The sequence below is a fragment of the Lepisma saccharinum genome, chromosome 21 (assembly GCF_977018435.1).
Source record: "Lepisma saccharinum chromosome 21, izLepSacc3.1, whole genome shotgun sequence".
Taxonomy (NCBI): domain Eukaryota; kingdom Metazoa; phylum Arthropoda; class Insecta; order Zygentoma; family Lepismatidae; genus Lepisma; species Lepisma saccharinum.
The window spans coordinates 31,352,831-31,379,534 of record NC_139249.1 but is presented as its reverse complement, the minus strand read 5'-3'; the positions used below and the strand labels follow the sequence as shown (position 1 = coordinate 31,379,534).

Here is a 26,704-nt window from a genome sequence, read left to right as displayed (position 1 = left end):
AAATAAATTGCATTTTATTAAGTGTACTAAGCAGGCCCGAGGCACAATTGAACGAATCTGCATCCCAATCTTCAATATTATCTGTAATTGTCTGGAAAATGTCCTTCAGCTCGTTGTATTTTCCATAAATTGTATCGTAACGATCCTTAAAGTTCGTGGGATCTGAACCAGTTAACTGATGGGGTGATGTAAACTACTCATCATTCATCCTCTTGATGAGACCACTCGTCATTGACATGACGAGTTATTGCTTGGCATGCGAAAGGTACAAATTACACAAAGGAATTAAACTACTGAAAAAACAATGGCAACTCGTTGGATTTTGTGAACCGTTGAACCTGTATCATGGCTGGGTGTAGGATAATTACCTGTCTAACTGAAGTCTCTTAGCTGAATGAAAATAGCGAAGTCCTCTGTGCGCTTCTCTCCTTCTGCATTGGGCTGCATTAATACGCCACTGACCGCATGAGATGAAGCATCGGTGAAAACCTTGGTGTTCTTCGCTGGATCGTACGGTAACAAAACAGGTGCAGTAATTAGAGCTTCCTTTAATTTCTCAAATGCCGATTGTTGTTCAGGACCCCATGTAAATTTCTTGCCCTTACGAATTAAACCCTGTAATGGTGATGCAATATCAGAAAAATTCTTGACATATTTCCTCACGTAGCTGCAAAGACCTAAAAACATTTTAACCTTCTTCGTGGTGGTGGGAACCTTATAATTCTTAATGGATGACAGTATTCTATCACTTATACGATAGCCATATTTGCCCACATTGTGGCCCAAGGCAATTGTCTCATAGTATCCAAATGAACATTTAGGTACAGCCAATTTCAATCCGGCAGATCGTAAACATTGAAACATTTTCTCTAAATTGACCAACATATCCTTAAATGTATTGGCAAAAACAAACATGTCATCGATATAAAAAGCGAAATTGTTGTCGTTCATCCCCGCTGTAGCGAGCTGAACACATCGGGTCATTGCCGCAGGAGAAGTCACATGTCCCATAGGTGTAAAGTTCATCGCAAATTGTCCCCTGGCTGGTATAGTAAAGGCAGTGTACTTTTTCGATTGTTCTTCTAATGGTATTTGAAAAAATCCCTGTTTCAAGTCAGCACTACAGTAGTAGCTCTTACCGGCCATATTGTGCAATATCTCTGAGATGTTTCCAATTGAAACTGCGTCGAAAACGGACCTGGCATTCAGTAATCGAAAATCTTGCACCATGCGATAAGCTCCTGATTTCTTCTTGACAAGAAAAACTGGTGAATTGTACGGTGATGTCGTAGGACTGATGACCCCTGCTTCTAGCAAGTTGTCAATTTGCTGGTTAATTTCCTTACGCAGGTGAACTGGTATAGGGTAGGCTGGGACGTGAAATTCCGAATCGTCCTTTAACTTTATACGATGCGTATAATTAGTGGCACAACCAATGTCTTGCTCAGACCAAGAAAATACATCTACATACTTCTCTAATAATTGCCTAAGTTGCAATTTCTGATCGGGTTCTAATGCTGGATTTATGTCAAATTTAGTAATGTCGTGCACTGGTTTTGTCACGGTGCCAGTCTCCTTGGTCACCATAACGTTAGGTCCTTCGTCGTCTGCAATATGACGCGAAGCTGGTACTGGATTTTGCCATGCCTCTGCGGTACCTAAGCGTGCCCCTTTTCTAATTTTAACTTTGTAAGAATTTGGATTAGTAATCCAAATTAAAAATGACTCCGGATTTACAATGGCTCGAGGCACCATTAAGCCTGTGTCCATTTGAAACTGTAAATCTGGCTCCAAATAAGTTAAATTTTGATTACTAGAATTTGTCAATTTGACAGGAATGCACAAATGAGATCTAGGTTTGATTCTTATTTGTCTGGAAGTTACAAATTCCGGCACATATAAATCCCTGATCAGACTAGCAACTTTTATGGAAACGTCAAAGGTCTTTCGGTGTTCCGTCCTTAATTGGTTTCGCGGAGGAGTACCAAATCTCCTCAATGTGAGTCGATTTTGATCAAAATCCAAATTTGCCTTATGCGCTCTTAAGAAATCGTTTCCCAGGATTGTCCCATGTTCAAAATTTGGAATCATCCGAAAAGGATGGGTAAAATTGCGGCCGTTTATTGCAAAAGTTAATAGGACAATCTCTTTAATTTCAATCTGTTCTTTGGCAACTCCCCGTATGGCCGTATGAATTTTGAAACGTTTGGCGGTTGTAGGAATGCCTCGATCACTGGTGACGGATACTTGGCTTCCGGAATCCACGAGAAACCTCTGACGTTGTCCCCCTAATACTGCGTTAATATAAATTAATTCCTCATAGGGGAAAGTAGAGACTGATATCTGTTTACCAACGAAATCTGCGCATACGTCTCTTCTATGGGCAGTCATTGTTCGTTTAAAGCCTCCGTGTTCTGAAAACAAGTGGCTGCTGTGTGATTAGGGTAATTACAAATTGAGCAGCGTGGTCTCCCCCGTTGCTCTTCCCTGTGTTCCTGGTCTCGCCCTGCTGAAGACGAGGAACCCCGCGAGTTCTGTCCGCGGAAGTTTCCACGTCCTCGCCATTGTTGGGTATTACCGTATCGCCTATTGCGATCTGAGTTGTTACCATTATGATTACGTCCATTCCTGTACCCCCTGTTGTATTGTCGTCTATTATTATTACCCCGATAGGAGCCTCTATAGTTATTACTTGACTGATGATTATCCTTATAAAAAGGTTCTCTAAACTGTTGTGGAGTAGATGAGTCGGTGCCAGGGTTCTGTTTTTGATCCTCCATGCTGTTCAATCTCAAAGTGAGACTGGCTAATCTCGCTTCCAGACCAGTTTCCTGAGCCTGGACTTGAGCTTTGGTATTGTGAGGATTGTTAAATAACTTAAGTTGCTCAACCTCCTTTTGCAATGCTTTAAATTTTGCCTCAATGTCTGAAGTGGGTCGCGCTTGCGCTGACTCAGCAGTAGCCAGATTGTTACTCTGCAGTAAAATCTGCTGCTGTTGCGAAAGTGCTGGTGTATTATGCAAAGGAGAGAATAAACTCTCTCTTTGCTCTTCGTACCTCAATTCCTTCAGCTTGCGCTGTCTCATCAAAAATTGGAGTTTCTCAAAGGATTTTAAATCCTTAAGCAACCCATGCACAGACTCATACTCTTTATGGTGGATATCTTTCATGTAATCCACCTGTAAGCCTAATATGATCTGCTTGATCTGTTGTTGAATACTCATTTTGGGGTCTGCCTTGAGTAGAAGTAATTGTTTGTCCCGAACATAATTCGTAACTGGCTCAGTTTCTTTGTGTAACCTATATCGAATTTGCTCCTCGATCTGGAGTTGATCCAAGGACCCTGTAAATTCGTCTTTAAATTTTTTCTGTATCTCCTCGTAAGTAACTTCCTGATTGTCTGTACCATCTTTCCAGGATTGGTACCACCGTAATGCTGGCCCGGCCAGAAGGGCTGGAAATAATTCTAGTTTACGGGCATTATTCCATCCATTTAATATGGCAAGGCTATCTACTTTATCTAAAAATTTTGAAACGTCCTCCCCGGCTATCCCCTGAAATGGGATACCCTCTAAAATAGTTGGGGGAACAAACTGCGACTGAGCCATTGTTGCGAATTGTGTTTGGTCTAAATCTCTAAAATCCTGATCCTGTTGCTCTAATTGTGGTTCACATCTCTGTTTTTCCAATAATTCTCGCTGAAGGCGTCTAGTTAAAATTGGGCTACGTTTAAACTTGGGGGTGGAACTTGCAGCTGGGCCGCTGACATCTAAATTAAAACTTGTAGTTCCTCGTGCTATATCCAATAATTTGTCTAATGTTTCGTCGAGTTCGTCAGCAAGGTGAAAGCTCGACATCTATCATGGCACCAATAACTTCTTCTCCCCCCATAAATGCAAAAGCTTTAAGCCCTATGTATTTTCAAAATAAAATATGGCAAGGACATACTAACAAAACTACATAAATGAGCAAAATATTAGGGTGAGTTTGAATTTAAAACCATGTAACAAAATTTGGGGTGGGGTTGAATTTAAACTGGTTAAAACTTTAACTGTAACTCTTTTCATTTTCTGAAAAAAAATGAAAAGACCCGCTAATCTCCACCACGTAACGATCCTTAAAGTTCGTGGGATCTGAACCAGTTAACTGATGGGGTGATGTAAACTACTCATCATTCATCCTCTTGATGAGACCACTCGTCATTGACATGACGAGTTATTGCTTGGCATGCGAAAGGTACAAATTACACAAAGGAATTAAACTACTGAAAAAACAATGGCAACTCGTTGGATTTTGTGAACCGTTGAACCTGTATCATGGCTGGGTGTAGGATAATTACCTGTCTAACTGAATAAATTTGTTTAGTGCAGGACTTTCGGTTTTCAACACCATGTCAGTTCATCATTTATCCCAATCAGTTAAAACTTTAGCAGCCAATCAACATCATATTATTCAAGAAGTACAGAATATGAAACAGAGTCAAGTAAAAATGGTGAACATTGTTAATGGGATTTTGGTAGTTTTAAAGCAATCAGTTTTGCATTTAAAGGAAGAATTATTAGCCAAATTTTGTTACGATTATAATGAAGAGAGACACATAGTTGCCTTATTGCACGCCTCTGAGATGATTGAGCGTTTAGATTTTATAATTATGGAAATAGCCTCAGGAAAATTATCTTATCACATTTTAACTCCTAATTGGCTCCGTACATTTATTCAGCATCATCCCGATTTTAAAGATTCACTTTATAAAACAGACATAGGATTATTTTATTCATTGACCAAAGTATATTTGATTAATTATGAACCCAGTAGTAGATCATTTCATTTACTTTTAGAGACACCTTTAGTACAGATGAATGACATCGCTCCTATTTTTAGAGCAGTTAACTTAGGCATTTTGCATAACAATTCATGGTCTCGCATTAGAATCCCAGAGTTAACTTACAGTATGCAACATAAGGGAAGTCCACGATTAGTGCAAATTGTTGAGAGTGCATGCGAGCTTAAAAACTTTTTTTATCTCTGTTCGCATAGTGAAGTTACCATCGATAGAGATGTACAGTGTTTAGAGGATTTACTTCTACACAACAGTTCAGTTTCTTGTAGTTTTGAAGTAAAGTCTATTACTGACAATAAATTATTTCAGTTTATCAGAACACGCAATGGTATTTTAATATCAGGTTCAGGTCAATTTATTGTCATTCAGAATTTGAATAATAATTTGAACACGCATAGATCAGTTCAGCTTACCGAAGGCCAATCTTTATTTTTTAATTATCAGGATTTTTCGCAAATTATTGTGGATCAACAAATTTTACACACAAGAATGTTAGCTTTTGAACAAGTAAAAATGAAGGAAATTGAGTTACTACCTAATATTCCCAAGAATTTATCTGATTTCACTATTCCCCAATGGACTCCGCTTGAACTTGCTTTAAAACAACTTAATCAATCAATTAGTAAGAACATTTCATTTCAAGAATTAGTTCTAAACCCTTTGCCCATGTCAATATTAGTTTTTATTATTTGGAATATTTTATTAACCGCAACCCTAGGATATTATTTGTATAAACATTATCAGCTTTCTAAACAGATTAAGTCAGAGCAGCGCAGTAATAATTAATAGGTTAAGGCAACACATTAATCATGGACATTAATATTTTTAATTACGGTTGGATATTTTATTTAAATTTTCCTTATTTATTTTCAAAAAGTTATGGCAATTATTTTATCAATTTATTTTAATCATATTTTATTTTTGATGAGACAATTTAATTTAATTTTAAAAGAAAAGGCAGTGGAAATTAGTTGGTTTTGTGTACATGCGTACTTGAATTATATATACCCATCCTATTGCAATTTCCTTTCTTTGTCATAATTTTTCCCTTTTAACCTAACCTGTCTATACGGAACGCCATGGACAAGCAATGCCTACACCATCCATGGGCATTTTTCATGACGGACATCCGCAAGCAGTCTACTATTACCAGGAAGAAAGACTGAGTATCATTCTACGAGGGAGACATGCAGACATTTTAAGTACTATTTCAAGAAGAGACTCGTCACCACCAATTTGAGGGAGACATGCAGACATTTTTACTTATTACTGCACGGAGACTACCTTTTACATGAAGGATGTACAACCATACATTTCCCAATATAGCGGACTACACATTATCAACAACACCTAGTGATGGAGCTAAATAAAATTCCCCTCCACACTGTTTGCAGTTAAAACAACAACTTTTCCCCATCTCCGAAGTTTTACGGGTAATTTACTACATTTTTACATTGCCCCAATGCAGTCAAGACGACAAGCAATCCAGAAAGAAGAGGAAGCAGAGAAAACATACATTCTACAAACAGCAGTTCTGGTCACAAACAATAATTACAGAATTGTGCTACAGTGTTTCTACACATACACATGTGAGCTCCTATCATGTGTATCTATTTGGTCATTTAACATGCATTATGGGAAACAGTACTTTTCCATAGTCCTTATATACATTTTCAGTTTTGTGTCATGCATAAGAACTAGTTTTATATGCATTTAAGTTTACATTTTACTGCAAGGAAGCGACAAGCATCAGTGCATCAATTAGTGCATATTTTTGTTTTAAGAAGAAGTTTTTACAATGGATATCCAATTGCACATGCAAGCTATAACAAGCATAGCTACAGTACTTTCAAACATTGCAGACAGTATGCTTTAGTTTTATGCAAATGTTTTTTCCAAATAGTTAATTGTGTTTCACCAATATGGTACATAATTAGAAATACAATTGCACATTGAACATTTTCTGATATTTTTAATCAGAGTAGACAGTTGATAAAATACTGCAAGATTATTTTTTTTTATGTGTGTGCAGACATACAAAGGTATTCACCAAGCCATATATATGTATACAGTGTACAGATTAATGTAGAAGAGAAAATGGAACGCTATAATTAAGTTTTTACCAGCGACAGTTATCAGAGTAACCAATTATATACATTGAATAGTGTATAATACTACATTGGAATGTGCAACACAGCCATGCAAGTTCATATATTCAACGATGTTAGGAGTGCACTAGCTACGTAGTTCGTAAAACATACACACTTTGATATGATCAGGTTTTCACACGGACAAAACAGTGAGATGTGACAATGTTTTGCATGCTTACTTACGTGTACTTACTTGTGCACTTTTTTAAGGTTTTTTTTTTATGTGTTTGAAGAGTCTATATCAAGTGGAATATAAACAACATTGTGAATTCCGTTCCATCTTGCACGACGCTCCAACCGCTTGCTTCGCGAAACACACAGAGTCGTTATCGCGTGGCGAGGGATCACAGACTCTTGACTAGGAGCAGATTAATGAGCAATTCTACATGAAAACATTACGTACACGCACATGTGATACATTAAGAGTTTTTTTCGCTTAACGACACGAACGTTTGTGATTTCTAGTCCTATAATAGTATATATTATTGTTTTTACATCGTATAAACATACGAATTTGTTAGTATTAAGGGTATTATTCATTTTTAGAGTTTAGGGAATAAATTTTTTTTATTCAGGCTACGGCAAACAACAGACAAGTTATGTTTTGGTGGATTTATTTATTTTGTATATTTGGTTTTTTAAGAAAATATATGGAATTGGCGAACCTGAGTCATGTCAAGCTTTGCGATTTGACTTTTAAATTTTCAAAGGAAAATTTTTCCTAGGCGGCGCGAACGTATCAATCCATAGGATTGTATGTTTATTTTATTAAGTCTCTCTGAACGCTTCATGTTGACCAGGGCATTCACTTGTTTTTCTCTCAGCTGTCTCAAGCCTCTTAGGCATGTTTACAATGCATTGTGTTGTGCCATGCAAACCTCCTGAGCATTCAGGAAATAGGTAACACTTCTGGGTTTGGTGTCAGCGGTTTGCATGGTAGCAATTATGATAATAAACACGATTCGGCGATTCGGCATCGAGGAAGAGCTCGATGGCCAGGGAATATAGAGGTGAGACAAGCTGGGAAGTGACTGGACTTTGGGAATTGAGTTGGTAGAGAGAGGAGGTCAGCAAGGCAGGAGGTCGATAGTGGAAGCACGCTCTGGTCAACAAATAGGAGAGAAGCGCACAGAGGACTTCGCTATTTTCATTCAGCTAAGAGACTTCAGTTAGACAGGTAATTATCCTACACCCAGCCATGATACAGGTTCAACGGTTCACAAAATCCAACGAGTTGCCATTGTCTTTTCAGTAGTTTAATTCCTTTGTGTAATTTGTACCTTTCGCATGCCAAGCAATAACTCGTCATGTCAATGACGAGTGGTCTCATCAAGAGGATGAATGATGAGTAGTTTACATCACCCCATCAGTTAACTGGTTCAGATCCCACGAACTTTAAGGTTCGTTACGGTATGCACTGCTCGGGAATTAAAATTCCAGCGGGTACTACATGTTTGTGGCAATCTGAATCCTTTACTTTCTAAGAGTACTGTTCTCTTTGAGGATTTGCTGAAAAATGTGTGGAAAGCTGCAAGATTATAAATGAAAAGCCTGACTTGTTTGATTGTTTTTGAACAATGTAGCAGAACTAGATTTAATTTGTGAGCATAGCAATGTAAAAATATAGCTCGTGGACATACTTGCTTCAAAAAGTGTTGCACGCCTCCTCGATCACCTGCCATTACAGAGGCCCCATCATAGGTTTGACTCACTATTTTATCAGAAACTTTCCAAGCATTAAGTTGTTGAATAATAACTTCTGATAGCCCTAAAGCAGTTTTATCACTAGAAACATCATAAAAGCCAATAAATCTCTCTTGAGGACCATCTTGTGTACAGAACCTTAGAATAATGCTCATTTGAGTTTTGCAAGAAACATTGAGAGTTTCGTCTGCTTGCACACCAACAAACTCACAGGAATGTAGCTCTTCTTTAATATGTTCATTAATTACGTCAGTTACTGATTCAATCAGCTGATTTTGAATTGTACTTGACGTGCCTTTAAAGCCTGAAGAGTAGTGCAAATGATCACGTAAAAACTGTTCTTGTTTGGAAAGAAGTTCTAATAATTCAAGATAATTTCCTTTGTTGTCCGAACTTTCATCTTCAAAGTGCCCTCTAAAAGCAAGCTCTTGCTTACCCAAGAAGCAAACAACATCGATAAGTCTCTCGATTACAAATCTATTTTGTTTCACGATTTCATTGTGTTTGATGGCTTGAAGTTTGGCTCCTTCAGAAAATGCATGTTCAATTCTTCCACGACCTAACAATAGAAAACTCTCTTCATTCTGAAGATGCTTTCTTGAACTTTGATGTTTCTCAGCCTTTCTATCAAAATTTTTTGTTACACAGACCCCGTAAGAAGATGATGACCATTCTTTTTCACCCCCATACAGAATACAAGTATAACAATATAACTTACTTGTATTAGAGCACCCTGTTAGCCAAGGATATTTCTTGTACCATGAAAACTGAAAATTTCTATTTTGTCTTCCTCCATCTGCTACTTTAATATCTAAATGTGGTGTCCATCGCCTATCTTTGTAAGCACATTTGGTTTCATAAGTCCAACTTGAAAATGGTTTCTCTTTTAATTCCTCAAACAATGACGTCAATGTTCTCTCAGTATCAGCCATTTTTATAACATAAATACACTATGTGACACACACACAAACACACACACGCATGCACTTGAAGTAAAGAAACATTCAACAATGCAGCGCGTGAACGACGCACTTTGCAAGCACAACAGGTTGGTTCTGAGGCTAGCCGCTCCCCCAGCGAATCGGCAGTTCCCTCCCCTTTCCCCTCCCCTCCCACCTACACAGAGCTCACGCTGTAGCTGCCTTTTACCGTGAGGCTTTTCGTCAAAAGCCTCAGAGTTCCGACCGAACGCGCTCTCTCTTTCTCGCCTGACTGACGGGATATCTGGAAGCATCGGCAAAACCAAACGTTCGGAGGATTACATAGTTTAATTCGTTTTAATGAACTTTGATTGTTACAGGGTACAGACACATTTTAATTTCAACATTTTTTGGGTAGGCTAAGCCTCAAAAGCCTCATAGGAGCTTCGCCACTGATCTAGAGTGGAAGCTAGTTTTGGTGTGATATGCACAGGTGTACTTGTACTTGTGTTCCTTTTTCTTTTTTCTGTGAGTCTTGTGAACTTTTCTGTGAATTATTTCAGAAGAGCCTTGATATTTAACTTACTGTTCACTATCACTACTATCTTCAACAGCTTCGTCGATGGTTACATTGTCCGCTGAATTATTTTCCAACATAACACACGTACTCACACTCGTATTAGCACTGGCGGATATCCAGTAACCTTCTCATTCGATTCTAAGCATCTTTGCCTTCTTCCTCTTTTCACCTCTCAGATCGTTTTTAGAAAAGGTTCTGTCTACTTTCATCATACAGCCCAGTCGACCTTTTTCTTGTTGTCCAATAAGGAATTCTCTATCCTAGTTGATTTTAATCATGCTCATGACATCAGCATGAGCAATACCGAACAAGTCATCTAATTTATCAACGGATGCTGTTTCATCAGAACACTTAGTTTCACTCGTTGGTTTGCTACTTTTCTTTGGTCGGATCTACGTATCGAAAGGTTTTTCCAGCTTGGCAATAGGGTGTTGGTTATCATGAATGGAAACAAGGGCCTTTGGCCAAAATAATGCAGCTCCTCTTACCACAGCTCATGAATTTTCTTGAATAGTCTTGCTTACTGTTTCATGGTAGTAAAAAAAAATACTTAGAACTTGCCAATTTGATGGGAGTTTACTCCCTTTAATTTCCCTCCCTTAGACGTTCTCACGGTTAAATTGTTATATTGCTGCTTGTCGTTACACAGCACGATGGAGCTGTCATCTTCAAACATAGTCTGAAAATGCTGAAATAACATAAATAACATGATATTTAGGCCGGATAAACACACACAGCAAAAACAATAGAGCACAGAGCACACACAGCTTACGACTGTGAAGCTGCTTGTTCTATGCATGAAAGATTGGAAAAACTTGTCTGCATCTTGTAGTGCATACCACGCGTAACCACTAGGAAAGCACCACCTTGCAATTGCACTAACGCAGGTACTGAGAAAGACAGGACAAGTGGGAAAATATTATCTCCTTAACTAACCGCACACTGTTTAACTTGTAGAGATGTTACACTTTTAAGATTATACCCTTTTGACTATATTAATATTTAGGATAATGACACTACACATTAGGTAATACATTATCCATTATGCTAATTTGAATTAGAAATTCGATGATGTTGCGTGACCTCTAAATATTATTCCATTGAGCTGAAATTTTGAATAAATGAAGTTTACGTATATTGCAGGGGTGGAAACTAGTCAAGTGGTCAAAATTACTGATTTAAGTGACCAAAACTTTAAAAAAACTTACCAAATACCGACCAGTTTATTTACAATAATTTGCCATCCTATAAGTAGAAGTGGGGTATCATAAATAATAATAATATCTGGCCTCTACCATCCCCATAGCCAGCCATCACAAACTTTTTATTCAAGATAAAATAAACTCTTGCCATCTGCAAAAGCTCCTGTGTGATATTTACGAGGTGCACCTTGTTCTCATATACATGATATAAAGTTTCTTTGACTAGCAGGTGGGCATTCAAAGTTCTCTCTGATCCACATCAATGTCAGGAAAATCTTGTGTCGTTTTGCTCATCTCAATGTGGGGAATCACCTCTTTCCCTGTTCCAATCCTTGCTGCAAGAACTGCAAGCTGTAGTGGTGTTGTAAGCAAATAACCCTCTGGCCCTTTCATCAGTCAAAATGCATCCAGATTTTGAAAACCCTCTTTCTGTCTCCACTACCACGTGACAGTGCTGCTTTCACTACCTAGATAATTTTGTCTTTTCAAAGAACTGATTCCAGTACATATTTATGCGGCAAGTTTCACTGACAGTTTCACTTTCGAGTCTAAGAAGTTTCCATTCATCTGCAATCATGTCCAGCGGAATATCCATTGGGAGTGATGCTGCTACTTTCATTATAACCTGATGGGCCCCTTCTTTCACTCGCTGTGCAGGAGCTAAACACTGAAGATTTCTGAGGATGGGTTTATCAAAAGATGACTGAAGTAAAAGGTTTTTGCAGGCTGCTGTGAAATGTTTTTTGCTGCCGTTAAAAACAGTAGCTTTTCCTTTTCAGAAAGTTTCCTCAGTTCATCATATATTCTACTTTCATTGGCGGGCAGGGGGGGGGGGGGGCTTTGATCACTGAAATAAATTAATGAATGACTCACTCCCTCCCTTTTTTAAGTTTTGGCCTCAGTGTTCGGAATCTCGTAAAAGCCCATGAATTCCTCCAAAATATTAAAACTTTCATTTACAGTTCGAATGCAAAATGTCAATTGTTCACGGATGGATGTCACAAGTTTCGTCAACCATAATAGAAAAATATTCCAGACTTTTAATATCTGCTACCACGGAGCGCAAAACAGATCTCCCTAATGTATCAATGATCTCGTTCTGAATGTCATGTGAAAGCCATTTCTAGACCAAACGTCCCATCCACTCTCCTAGTTCATGCACATCTTCTTTTGAACCTTTTTACAAGAGAAGCAAAATAATACATTAGATTCTCTTAAGCAAAATTATTTGGGAGCTCTGCCCCAGATCGATAACATTGGGGGGGGGGGGGCTCGAGCCCCCCCCCCCCCAAGCTCCATGGAGTCGGCACCAATGCTTCTGTCACAGGTAGAAAGTACTCAAGTACTCATCTCTGAAAGCTTCAAGGGACAATGGTGCTGAACTTTTACAAACACGATTCAATACTGTTCTTGTCAATGCTTTTAGTTCACTGTACATCACATGCACCAAAAACTCTTCTCTTTGAAAGAGACCAGTGAACTTTGTAAGTAACCGGGCACTTGTGCAACAGAACATCACCTCTGCTTTCATTGTCTCATGTTTTAAGAGATTTATTATATTTCTATACTCTGAAGATGATGACACCAAAATACTTTTACTTTTAGGAACAAATTCCTTAAAGTACCTTGTAACTGCTGGCCATTGTTCAACTAGTATCTCAGCTGCATTCTCTAGTGTTAACCGCCTAGAAGAAACATGTTTCAAGAAACAATGATTTGAAATACTGAGATCTCCTTGAACTTTAGTGAAGTCTTCCCATCGTGATGGCCACCCATCAAAAAAATCATGAAGAAGGAAAATTAAGTTTGATGCATAATCTCCTAGTTCTGCCATGCCCCTGCAGAAAGCATTATGGACTACATGGATGTTACAAGTGCCAATATCTACAAGAGCCTGCCTCTCTGCCAAAATAAGATAATCATTCATGAGTTTTGTGACAGCCTTGTTGACATTTGGCCCATCATTACTTTAAGAAAAATGCAAATAGTAGTCACATAAACATAGGAATACTGGCTTTACTGACCGTTTTTGAAAAAAACTGAGAAATTACAGACTAAGATGAAAAACTAACTTTTACTGATAATTTTCCAGCCCTGATATTGTCAAAAAATGGGAGGGTGAGAAGAAAGAAATTCAAAATTTATTTTTTTGAAGCACCGTAATGTAGGCCATGTTGCAACACAGTAGTGTGTATGCTCATGCAGTAAGTGCGTGAGCAAAGTGTAAAATGGCAAACTGCAAAAATATCCTGTTTTGACATGTTCAGGAACACATTGCAACTCCAAATACTTTCATTGCTACAAAATATTACAAAAACAAACCAACTTCATGCAATATGTTTAAAAATAAATGCTTTTTAAAATGTTTATATAGTTATAGATTATTATTTCAGTTTGCTTTTCTGTTGCCAGTTGTTATAATATTCTTTAATTGTATCTTCATGGTCACAGCATTTTAATGGATTGCCTGTTTCACTAAAATTTAAAACAGTTTAATTCAGCATTGTTTGTTTAAAATATAACTTGTTAAATATATCTTTATTACATAAATAAGTTGTTTTCATCAGTACTCATTAGTAGCATTGAAAATAGCATTATTCTGTTGTTAATTGAGACAAAATTTCTAATGAAAGATCAAAAAAGTTCTCTTAGCTTTTTGTATTTGGTGGGTGAAGTTTTCAATTTCAGAAATCAAATGATCTATTGTTGGGAAGTTCGGATGTCAGATACTTAAATTCATTTAATTATTTAACAAACTATTTTTCTGGAATAACAAGCACATAATACTGTGTCTTTGTGAACTGCTTTACTGTCCTTTTATTTATATTTCTGAGACACTGCTTAGCTAATCAGTTTCCTACGCTTTGCTGTTTCTTCATTCCAAAATATATACTTGCTTTTAAAACCATGAACTTTACTCCACTTATGAAAATAAATGCACTCCAAGGAAGTACTTTCTCATAACTTGGGAATGCAGAAGCAGCTGGAAGTATTGAAAATTAAATTAATAAAAGATTTCTATTTTTCTATTTTTCAGATTCAGAATATTCAATTTCATATAAGATATTAGAGTGTCTGAGTTTTCACCTTAGTATGTGAAAAGTATTCACTGTTAAACAATGAAAATGTTCTTGGTTGTAGAGAAAGAACTCACCTATATGTTGTGCCTCAGGGAACATGCCCAGGTTCATCAAAAACGGGTTTTAGAATTCATTTTTAATAAATTTTATTAATTAACTATCTGAACACATACTTGCATGAAGAAATATATTCATATAGAACTGAAGAGAAGACATTTCAATGATTAGAACATGGGTATTGCCTGTGCAGTCATATAAACAGCATTACATGAAATCAGGGGACAGTTATTAGTGATAGTAGTTTCAGCTGTTGTGAAGTAAATACACAAAGAATTAAAGTAAAATTCTAATTCCAATTATTCTCTATTCTGGAAATCATTTCCACAGGCCCTCACTTTCTTTCATCTGTTCTCTATTCATGGGTGTCTGCAGGATTTTTTCCAGGGAGGGGCAAGCAAGGTGTTTTTCTAAGGGGCACAAATGAAGGGGTTGCGTGGCACCCTTTTCCCCCCTTCTGGATATCCATGTCCTTATACACAACCCATTTTAAATATTTTCAGCAATTCACATTTACTTTTTAGAGTATAGAATTAAGTAAAGAAAATCTCAAATGCATATACCGTTTCAAACTTAATTTAATAACTTACAACTGTTGTTATAAACAGAAGTTTACTAACAGGTAAGTTCATACCATTTTATCAACCACTGACAAAATAAATTCAGTACCTACGGAACTTACTTCAACAAACGTTTGGTGGACTACAATCATAATCATATACAAAACTATGAACCAACTTCCAGCAGGACAAAATGTCTCCCCACCAACTTCAAGATGCAGCAGAAGATGCTATTGCACCTGCGAATCACTTGCCCACGCACACACATAGTTCTCAATGCTCAATGACTGTACTGCCTAGACTCAGATTGTTCTTTCAAAATAATCCTTCTCTATCCGTTTACATAACTCGATCAAATTGGGATAACCCCGAACCACAGCAGCGAACCTGTTGTCTGGCAATGGAGTTGTCAAAATGGTAAAGAGATGGCCAAACACAAGAGCATCTAGTTCTGTAGGCCTGCGAATAAAATGAAAATTATATTTTACAATGTCTGTAATGTTACACCAATAAGATATCTTACATACCAGAGTCTGCCAGGCCCAGCAGTTTTTATTCTGGAGACCAAATGTGTTAGTATTTACAACTCAGTACCCAATAATGCTGAGACACTTGTCATGTAGTTTCACAACTTTGGATAAACCCTCACATAAAGTCTAAGTGCTGCTTTCACAGTAAAACAATCCCCTCCATCCACTTTTTTTCTAAAGTTGGAAAGAAGACGAATTCATCATAGAAGGCAATCCACGCATCTATTTTCTAAACTTTCTAATGCATCAAAACACCACTGGCTTTAAAATTACGGTCTAAACCACATACTTCCAAACTACTGTATTTCGTGCCGCATGTTCCTTCATAGAATTTATATATATATCTAAATATCTGCAGTTCCCACATGGCTGCAACACATGCTAATCACGACCTTCAAGGAATCACAATTCAACATCTCAAAGATTTACAAATCTTAAAAGTTTATAGTGAGAAAATACAGGTGAAGAAACAAAAAAAGGTAAACACAATTTGATGTCACTGCTAGAGTGAAAGAAATGGAAACAACATTCAGGCAAGTTCTTGATCGTAAGGTAGTTGAAACTAAAGTTGATTTATTGGTGTACTGTATTTTGACTTTATAGGGTGGCTCATGAAAATCTAGATCATATACAAAATGGTGCAAGTACAAGCTGTTCCACACAAAGATAATTTTAGATTTCACACCTCAACAACTTTTAAAAAATTCCAGAGGTCACAACCAGTGTTCCACAGAATATAGAATTTTCAGTTCTTGTTTTAAGTCCACTTTGTGCACAAATACAGAGATCGAGACTGGACCTACAGTTTAAAATGTGATCCGAACCATAATGTGCCTCCACCAGATATCAAACCTGAGACTGCTTGATTACAAGTTGATGATGCCATCGGGAAGCCACTCATCCTGATGATATCAAGGCAAGGATGTTCAATGCTGTTATTTCTATCACAGTATCTTTTGCAGATAAAAAAATCAAATATCTCTTGCACATAAGTCTGTGATTTATGTATTCCATCTCAAACTGAAGAAAAGAAACTTGTATTTGGATACGATCAGAAACACGCATTTCTCCCCATTGAAGACTTACAAATTCAAGAAACAAAGCATTGGAAAATTTCTGTAGGACACGATTGACAATTCAAAGAGAAAATACCTTTGAGATGTTCACTGCTCATCTGTTCAATTTTTCTACATCCACCTGAATATCCCAGAATCCTTGAAACTGAAGGTCCCCTCCCTCCTCCCCAAAATATATCACCTGACTGAGAACCAAACCTAACATCTTACATGATTTCCTACTGATATATGAAACATGTATGAAAATGTAATTGAAGTTATGCAACGAGCATATTCCAAACTCTTCAATAAAATGCATAATTATAACATCAATTGCCATCAGCATCTCCTCGCAACTGCAATACAACCAAAAAAGGCATCAATATAAAGTAAAACTCTGGAAGTTTTACTCACATGACTCACATTACAAAGATTCAATATTGGAACCACATGTCACACAGCAAACCTGGCAGCAAAGAATAATCAAGCTCTTGCCATACACGAGACAGCATGTCATCATCTACGATTTCAAAGGTGTAATAATTCGCCATTGCAACTCTGGTAGGTCTTTCAGAAGGGGTGGAACATACACATTACTACTGAAATGCATGTGGAAATGTCTTTGCACCAATGTGATCGAATAGGTCTTCGCTAACTTCAATGCATTATATGCCTTCTCCTGGTCACTCGCCATTTTGTCACACTAGCGATCCTGGAGGAGAAGCAGAAAAGCAGCATATCCATGCCAAGTGGGATTAAAACTTTCAGAGTTTTTCTTTATAATTGATGCCTTGTTTGATTTTATATTTTCTATATAAATGATGCCTTGTTTGATTTTCCATTTTCTTTATAATTGATGCCTTGTTTGATTTTCTATCATAAATAGTTATGTCCTAATAACTGTGTAAAGTGGTTTCATTCTTTTTGACTTACCTAGTATTTTTTTTTATTTTTTATTAATGAGATAGTTTATAGCATTGTACATTTGCATGCATGTGTATGTTCTTTCGCTTTTGGAAATGAAAGAGAAAAGGTTTTGCCACTTACTGTTCATGAGAATTTCAAAATCTATAACAAATTGTTGACATATCAAAATACAATTCAAATTACCGACTTTTTATCAGTAATATACAAGTTGCCATTCCACTGGTGCACAATGCATTTGATCACTTTCAATAGTGAACCTAAATTCAGAAGAGGTGATAAATATGATGAATCTACAATCTATGCTCCTAAAAAGATTACAGCTACAACTACAATATTCTACATGTTTTGACTAACCAAACAGACATTACAAAGCTTTCCCAATATCCAAGGGCTACAGAATCCCACATACCCAAAACACTTACTTGGCACCAAAGAAGAATGGTCGAGATTCCAACCGTTCGGACAATGTTAGGCACGTATTCTCTACTTCACCGTAAACCTTAAAAAGAGAAATACATGGTAAATTTGGCAAAACTACTGCAAATTACTACAAGCAAATGAGAGAATTTCATAATTAAACTACAATCAAAAAGACTACACCCCGATGAGTGAATAATTAAAAGCATAGCAACAATAATTCTGAAGTTCTGAGAAGAAGAAAAAAGAAATTTTATCAACAATGAGGATAAGTGATAAGTGGCTTTTGTATCGTTAGAAAAAAGTTAATAGACTAATATACTATCGAACTACTTTGCAAGATACATTAGAGAAATCAAAATGTACAGTAGATGGTATGTACACAATGTTGACCAACTAAATCTATATGTTAAGATTATTATTAATTAGTTGATTACGATCATACTTTTTAAAATTTCTGCATAGAGAGTGTGTCATGCTCTTGATGCCACACATTAAACACAAGATTATTAACAAGTTTAAACATATTGCTAAAACATCTGAACAATAATTTCAATGAGAGATATTTACAATGTTAAAAACCAACATATAATATTCAAATACATTTATACCTTACACAAATATCAAATATAAGAAAACAATAGTGTAATGTAAATAGTGGAAGTTGTCACCATTGGAGCAAAACATACCAAAAAGGAACCATAAAAACTAACATCATCTGATCAGTACTGGAGGATGTAAGCATGAAGAAGATAGTAAGATCAAGTACAATATTCAAGGTACTTGCATTTGAAGTTTCAGGAATATAGTCTTTATTTCTATAGCGTAAATTCACAGAAAAAAAGTTTCTCCATCAGTTCTTTCTTTATAATAGTATTTCATGCAGTTTTGAGTACCATGAAAATACTGTAGTGTGGTGTGTAACATTGCCATGTAGGAGAGGTTACACAACACATCACAGACAGATCTGGAAAAATTGACTAACGCAAAAAATGCATTATGTTATACAATAAAGTGAAATGAACGGAGTAGCCACACTGCTTTTGTTTTGTTTTGTAAATAAGGCTATATATATTATAGGGTGTCGCAAAACTCTTTCACCAACGCTTGGGTGCTGGTAGATATCATAAAAACAAGTAACTTTTCCCTATAAAGTTTACCTCGAAAGTGCTTAGTTTCTGCACTATAAGTGCTTAAAATATATCCTCTACGTATGCAACCCAACACAGCAAACGCTTGCTCTGGCATAACTACCAGGGGCGCGTGGCAGGGTTGCCACTAGCGTTCCTCGTTAAGAGAGATGACTTGAAAACAACAACTTGGGATTCTTGCCTGAGCAAAATCCAAAACATTAATGATACTAGCGATGTTGTAAGAAGCATTGACAGTATTTATAAACTGACCAAGACAAATAATGGACAGACTGAAATTCAAGATTACTCATTCTAAAATATCTCCATAATTGATTGATTGATTTGGTTTATTATAATTCGCATTTCTGCCACCTTTGGCTAATCGCGAAGATGAGGATGATATGATGAAGTAATAAATGACACCAATGTCTAGACCAGGATTTGAACCCGATACACCTGGCGCCGTAGCGAGCTGTGCTAACCACATAACCACGGAGTGTTTCGTGTATCATGCAATATCAACAATTGCACGGGACACGTGAGATAGGGGAAATCCACTAACGAACAAATGTAAATAATACGCAAATGTGCAATACGAGTGACCTTTATAGTTCAGCGCATGATATAAGTATGCATTTCTTGGCTTTGGTATTAAATAAGCACTAGTTTTAATGTGTGAATGTATTCATGTCTAAACGACGTTTTTCATTAAATTGAAGGTCGGTCTACGTGGCGGAGTGGTTAGAACATCGCGTTACGATGCCAGAGGTCTTGGGTTTGAATCCCGGGTTGGGTATGGATGTTTGTGAGTGTCCATTCATCAATTTCATCATACCATCACTCATCCCCATCTTCACAAATTAGCCAAAAGTGACACAAAAACGAAGTAAAATAAAGCAAATCAATCAATCATTAAATGAAAAGAGCCTCGCAATTATTTCCTTATGAGACGAACACGATTAGCAATAACGCTAGCACAGATAGGAATAATTTTCAAATAAATTGTAATAACATTACAGTCAGCGTGATCGAAACGAGACAGCAAACATCATGTTTATATTTGTTCGTTCGTGGATATCCCCTATCACGTGTCCCTTGCAATTGTTGATATTGCATGGAACACAAAACACTCCGTGGTGGTGTGGTTATCACAGCTCGCTACGGCCCCAGGTGTCTAGACATTGGTGTCATTTCTTATTTCATCATATCATCCTCATCTTCGCGATTAGCCAAAGGTGGCAGAAAAGCGAATTAAAATAAACCAAATCAATCAATCAATTATGGAGATATTTTAGAATGAGTAATCTTGAATTTCAGTCTGTCCATTATTTGTCTTGGTCAGTTTATAAATATTGTCAATGCCTCTTACAACATCGCTAGTATCATTAATGTTTTGGATTTTGCTCAGGCAAGTCTCCCAAGTTGTTGTTTTCAAGTCGTGCATTTATGATATCTACCAGCACCCAAGCGTTGTTGAAAGAGTCAAGAAACATGTTTATAAACTTACAGTTAAATCCTTATCCCCTGAAAATTGGCAAAATGTATTTCAAACTAGAAAAAATATTAAATCTTAAATGTTTATTTGAATAGTAGATAACAGAAAAATTCAGAAATTTAGGTCTAGCAGAATAGCCTACTAAAAAGGAAAACATGGGCTTGAAATTATGAGTGTAAGGTGCAAGAATCAGATCAGAAAGTCAAATTTTGTATTCAATCAATTAGTCCAATAAATAAATGGTTCCATGAGTTTTTCTTTTAAAATTGCAATAATGAGATGTTTACATGAGAACTCACACAACGTAAACTTCACTACTGAAATCGCCCTGGCCAACTTTCCAAAATCTTGTTCAACAAGCTGTGCAAAAGTTAATAACAAAATAGAATAACTATTCATTTCAGTATGTTATTGGTTTGGAATTTTAAAAATAAGGTGGGGGGGGAATTGTGTCAGATATTCACTCATCTGGTGCATCTAGTACAATAGTCTTTTCAAATACATAAAAATATATTGCCAATAAATATATATATACTAGTTCAATATTGTAAGTTTATATTAATAATTATTATATTAATTGACGACTTCGTGTTAGTTTGATCTTTGCTGGGTTAATCGCTTAATTTTAGACATCAAAGGGTTATTACCATTTACTTTTGTATCAAGAGATGTTTTATTATAACTAGAGCCCGGAAGTTCAGGCATTTATTTTCGTTAAAATAGGCAGGCAAAAAGGCATTTATAATGTTGAAAATAGGCACTAAAAATGAAAAAAGGCAAAATAAACCGAAAAAAGGCAAAATAAACCGAAAAAAGGCACATTTGGAAGTCACTTACTTTTATCTATAATTTCTGGCAACATGTTAAAATCTACATTGGGAAGAGCATTTCAATTTTCTCCGTCTTGATTGCACATAACTACAAGGTGTTTTTTAAAGTTCTCAACTTTCATTGATAGTAGTCTGTCAGAGAGATTGTTTTTCATAATAGAAAATTATATTTCTACTTCGACAGAAGTTATTGGAGCATACATAAAACAAGCTAATGTAGCTGGACTCATTTTGGTAACAGCATTTTCACCTTTAGAATATCACAAATTGTTTTTAATTGTTTCAAGTACTCATTTGCACTCACTACCCGTTTGCACTTTTCCGCAACAGCTGACCTTTTTTATCCTGGCACTTCCATCATCTGCTGCATAGATTCCTCGAAGATTTTCATGGATGCTATAATTGTAATTGTCTCTGGCAATGCACCATAATGTGCAAAAATAAACTTGAATAGCACAGGAGTTTTTTCACTTCACGAATTGAAGCCGCTTCATTTTCTGGAAGAGCATCTATCACCTCACTGATTTTTTCAAGGTTGTTAGCATAATATATAGCTGCTGATATCCAGGTTCCACATCTGGTCAAGACTGATTGCAGAGGTAAACTAAGCTCAGATGCAACTTCCTTAAATTTTCGGGTTCGAGAGGGAGATTTCAGAAATATCAACCTGTCCACTTCAGCAGTCAATCATGCACAAGGAAATGTTAACCGAAAGGCAATATCCTAACTGAGCATGAAATACATTTTTTTCGCACACTTTTCTCCTTCAGCAATGTTGAAACAAGCATGAGTTCAATATTACTTAAATAAGGCGAAAATTATTCACATAATAAACGGAAGAAAAATAAATGCCAACAACGTTTTTTGGGAGAAAAATAATTTATATACACATTTTTTTTAAAAAATGGTCAAATTTCATTGAAAAAGGCAAAAAAAAGGCATTATAATTACAAATAGGCAGTGGGGTCCCAAATAGGCAAAATGAAAAGGCTTCTAAAACATTCGAAACAACATAAAAAACGTATATCCGGAAAAATTATCAATATATGCAGTAGATAAAAAGAGGCATTTTGCCAAACTTCCCGGTTCTAATTATAAGTCTTAGACGTCCAGATGGATGGGTTGTCGCCACCGGTATCCTCCTTAACCTGCCTATGGCTTGCACAAAATTGCTTCTTCAATAGGGCGGAAGTCACCGAAACTGAAAAGTTCTCACGTCCAATGACCCTGCCAGGCGTCCAACGCCAAGTATCTGCATGAAAAGTTGAAGCGAGGCCAGCGGCCATAAAAGAGATGGAGAATCCACGAAAACTCAATTTATTTCCCCGTCAGTCTGACAAAAGGCTTACGGGAACTGAAAATCCCGGATTCCCGCAACGACGGAAGCAAATTTGCACGCCGCATTTGCAGCATGTCGTTCACCCTTTCCTCCCGAACGCTCAAAAATACTCGGCCAAACGACCTCCCCGGAGGCAGGCGAATCTTCCGGAGACAATGAAGATCGTCACCTACCGCAGCCGAAATCCGACTCTGACGGGTGACAAAAAAGGGCGAGGCGAAAGAACCCGATACCAATCTCAGAGAACAACCTACCTATCACCGATTAGCTCCACACGTCTTGACTTCTGCCGCGGTGGAAATCACGGAAGACCTTTCACGTCTTGCAAGCACTCAAAGGAAGATGTTGTGATAGTGGCATTGTTGCACTCACTTTTCGCACAGCCTCCACAGTAGTGTCAACGCTCCCGCTTGACACCAGTGACGTGCAGTAGATAGGCCAGTTTACCTGGACGTGCGGTCTATGTATAGTACTTCTCCTATTTGACGTCGCTGTTCTGCCACTTTCACTAATTGAGATGGAGATGAATGGTGGTAAATAAAATTCATGAAAGGACACTCAAAGAAACATACATCCCCATGTTGGGATTCGAACCTGGAACTATAGGTGGTGAATCGGACACAGAGCATTTTCCACTGTGCAACACTGCTCCAATAAACATTTGTTCTGGTTATTATTTACGACTCTTTTCTATCTCTTCACATTTATCGCGAATAGAAGATGAATGGTGAAATGATGAAATACACGAAGGAACAAATACAACGAAACGCCCTTGCCTTAGCCAGGTGGTCAACCTAGGATCTCTGGATTCATGGACTACCTCTGAGATATATGGAGAGGATGCTGTATAATACACCAACATCTTATATAGACATAATTAGGGCTGAAGTTTTGAACCGATACGGATATTATCACAGATGCTTGAAAATTGTAACAATTAAAAGTTGTTGAAAATAGTGATTAATATTAATATATCCAATTAAAAGCATCACTTTACCAGAGTATTGCCTTAAAATATTCAAAAATTACATCAGAATATAAAAATATTTGTTATGTGATCACAAAATGAAGTTTTTCTTTCACATAATATCGAAAAATACAATGAAAACCTTGATTTTTGCATAACTTCCAGGATAATTAATTAAGACTCCGTGAAAGTGCTGGGCGGCATTTTTTGGAGACCCCAGGATCAATCAAAACGCCGGAAAGGTATCGCCCATACATCGGCACAGGCTCAGCTCTACACATGATACATATTTCTGTATCATTAGGGGACTTGTCCTCCCGCTGCACCCCGCCAATAACGGAGATGCCTTTCTTCGAACAGAGACTGGAATAGTTTCATATCTACCGGGAAGTAGCGATTCTGAATTCTGATTAAAGTTTCACCTTGTCAAATTCAACTGATCCTGATGATACTCGTGGTTCTGCAATGTTTTTGCTCTCTTGTTTTATTAACCAAGAAATTTTAAAGAATGTACAAAATTTCTCTCTCACACAAACACGCACGCGCGATTAACTGATTGATGAGTTTATTTTTCGTCGCTTTTGCCACTTTTGGCTAATCGCGACGTTGAGGCTGAAGGGGAAATATAAACATACTTAGCCTGCAAAATGCAGTCTAAGGTTGTATCAGGTACTATGTGGAAGTTAGGTAGACATTTGGGTGTCTACACGCAATGGAATATATCAGGGTAACGTCATTTGCAAAACAATTTTCCAACATTGCAACAAGGCAGGTCGATTCAGTGTGAGCGAAACAGGATGCGGCTTCGTGTGTCTGTAAGAAGCTTTATTTACGGTGAGCCACTAAACCTTGAACACAACAAACTTGAGTATCCAAAAACGACGAGAAAAAGAAAAGGAGATGAAATTTCGTAGGAAAGGAAGTCAATGGGCAGACAAAACTAAAAATAATTCAGGGGCCAAGCAGTTATCCTCAGGAGCCAGCTCTTTTTTTTTTGGGGGGGGGGATACGTGTAAGAAAGCCATGAATTTAAGATAAGCTATGAAATGTGATCTTAAAACATTTTAATCAGTGGTAACGATTGGGTTCCAAAAGAAGGGGGGAAAGGTTCCAAACTGGGGGAGGGGGCAAGGACAGTTAACTTTACCTTGTTAGCATAATGCGGGGGCAAAAGTGGCAAAAAGGAAGGGCAACTGCCCCCTAATCGTTGCCACTGATTTAAATTAATAATTACTATAAGATTGGATTAAAAGTAATTAATTCAATCACCGAAGTGGCCTTCCTAAAGAGGGCTCAACCGGTAAGAGCATTCCTAACTATGCAATACATTCTAATACATGGCAGACTCGACCATATCGCTGCAATTTAAAATTCTGCTAGCAAGGGTGCAAAAAATTTATAAGACAAGTTATATTTAGAAAACACATACCGTACTCGTTATTTTAAAAATAAGATAATGGAAATTTCTGTAGACGAACTCAAAATATTTTTTTAAAAAAATGAACTAAATTTAAAAATTCAGGCAGCCGGTGAAAATTCAAGCTCCATGTCGACCGAGAACCATGCATTTTTCTACCCCTGCTCACAACATTTGAAGAAAATCTTCCCTATATCTACTCTACCAACTACAGCCAGTATCTCTCCTATACGTGACAAAAAGCGCGCCCTCACTCACTGTGGGAATTAGTCCTGCCGATTAGATGATAAACATATAATCCTTAGACGCCGGCCGTGACACCCGTGTCACACCCAGGTATTGTCGCTAACGGCACAAATCGTGGATGGGGATAGGCAATGGGGAAGACGGGTTTGGCATGGTTCATTCTAGGGAGTGGGCACAATTCAAGCGCGTGAGGGAGGACGGGAGTGCAGAATGTCCAATGTGTGGGAAAGATGAGACGAAATTTCAAATTCTCCTTCAGTGCAAAATAACAGAGAAGGCTAGACAAAACCGTATTACGGAAATAAATGAATCTAACATGGAGAGTAATAATGAAAATCGTCATGAGGAAAGAGATACACAAATAAGGAATGTGAGAATTCTCTTATACCATGTCTGGACAGAGAGGCCACAGGAGAGGAGAACGAAAATGAGTGAAAGGTTTTCTTCCAAGAACAAATATTTAATAAAGTACGTAGCAAAGGTAAAGTTGCCCATGCATAAGCACCGTGCCATGAAGGCACATTTAGCGGATGTGGGAGTAAGTAGGACCCCAAACATTCTCGATCTCTGCCATTTTGGAGGTGATGTGATCAGCACTGCGCTCCGCAGCAGGCTGGATGAGCCTCGTAGCCGCTTTATGCAGGGACAAGGCCAGACAAAAAAACTACCATAGACCACCCATCCTGGGAATCGAATCCGGGTCCCCGCGTGGCAGTCAGACGTCATACCCACTAGACCACCTTGGCTCATTCTAATGAACTAGTTCTAGCAGTAAAAGTGTAGTGAACGAGAGGAAAGTTAAAGATAGTTGTTGTGAACTCGTAATACGCGAAGAAGGGGAGAAGGCAAACAGCTGAAAAGGCTCATCATACTTGAAATAAATTCTATCGTACTCTGTAAAGCAATGAAAAGAGTAGACTAGATGCGCTCCTGCTCTCGAGCCTTTTTGCTTATTCACTCGTCCACAGCTTCCCAAAATACTTGTTCACAGAACGAAAATTTTCCTTTATGCGGGATTTTTCCCTTCCATAGGAGAACACTGCTTGCATCTACCACAGCATCACGCTGCAGACGAACGTCACACAACAGGCGACAAATACAAAGGGTAAAGAGAGAGGGGAGGGAATACACGTGACAATGAAGCAGGTGCTGATGGATGATGGGCCATTGTCCTCGGCGCTGATTGCTGGGATGATCTGGCACGATCCTATGGAAAAGTCTATTTTCCAGACACCTGATGAACAATTCTGGTCAA

At 37.5% G+C, this 26,704-nt stretch overlaps 1 protein-coding gene across 3 annotated transcripts in view; it reads right to left on the bottom strand.

The window, feature by feature from the left end:
• Window positions 1-15,093: 15,093 nt before the first annotated feature.
• Window positions 15,094-26,704, bottom strand: part of LOC146004089 (metaxin-2-like) — a 120,752-nt gene continuing 109,141 nt past the window's right edge. For all 3 annotated transcript variants that reach the window (XM_083142718.1, XM_083142721.1, XM_083142720.1), the window contains exons 6-7: window positions 18,028-18,104; window positions 15,094-15,552 (exon numbers count right to left, since the gene is read on the bottom strand). In XM_083142718.1, the coding sequence (XP_082998844.1) occupies window positions 15,396-15,552; window positions 18,028-18,104 (234 nt within the window). In that variant the 3' untranslated portion in view covers window positions 15,094-15,395. The remainder of the gene's footprint in view (window positions 15,553-18,027; window positions 18,105-26,704) is intronic.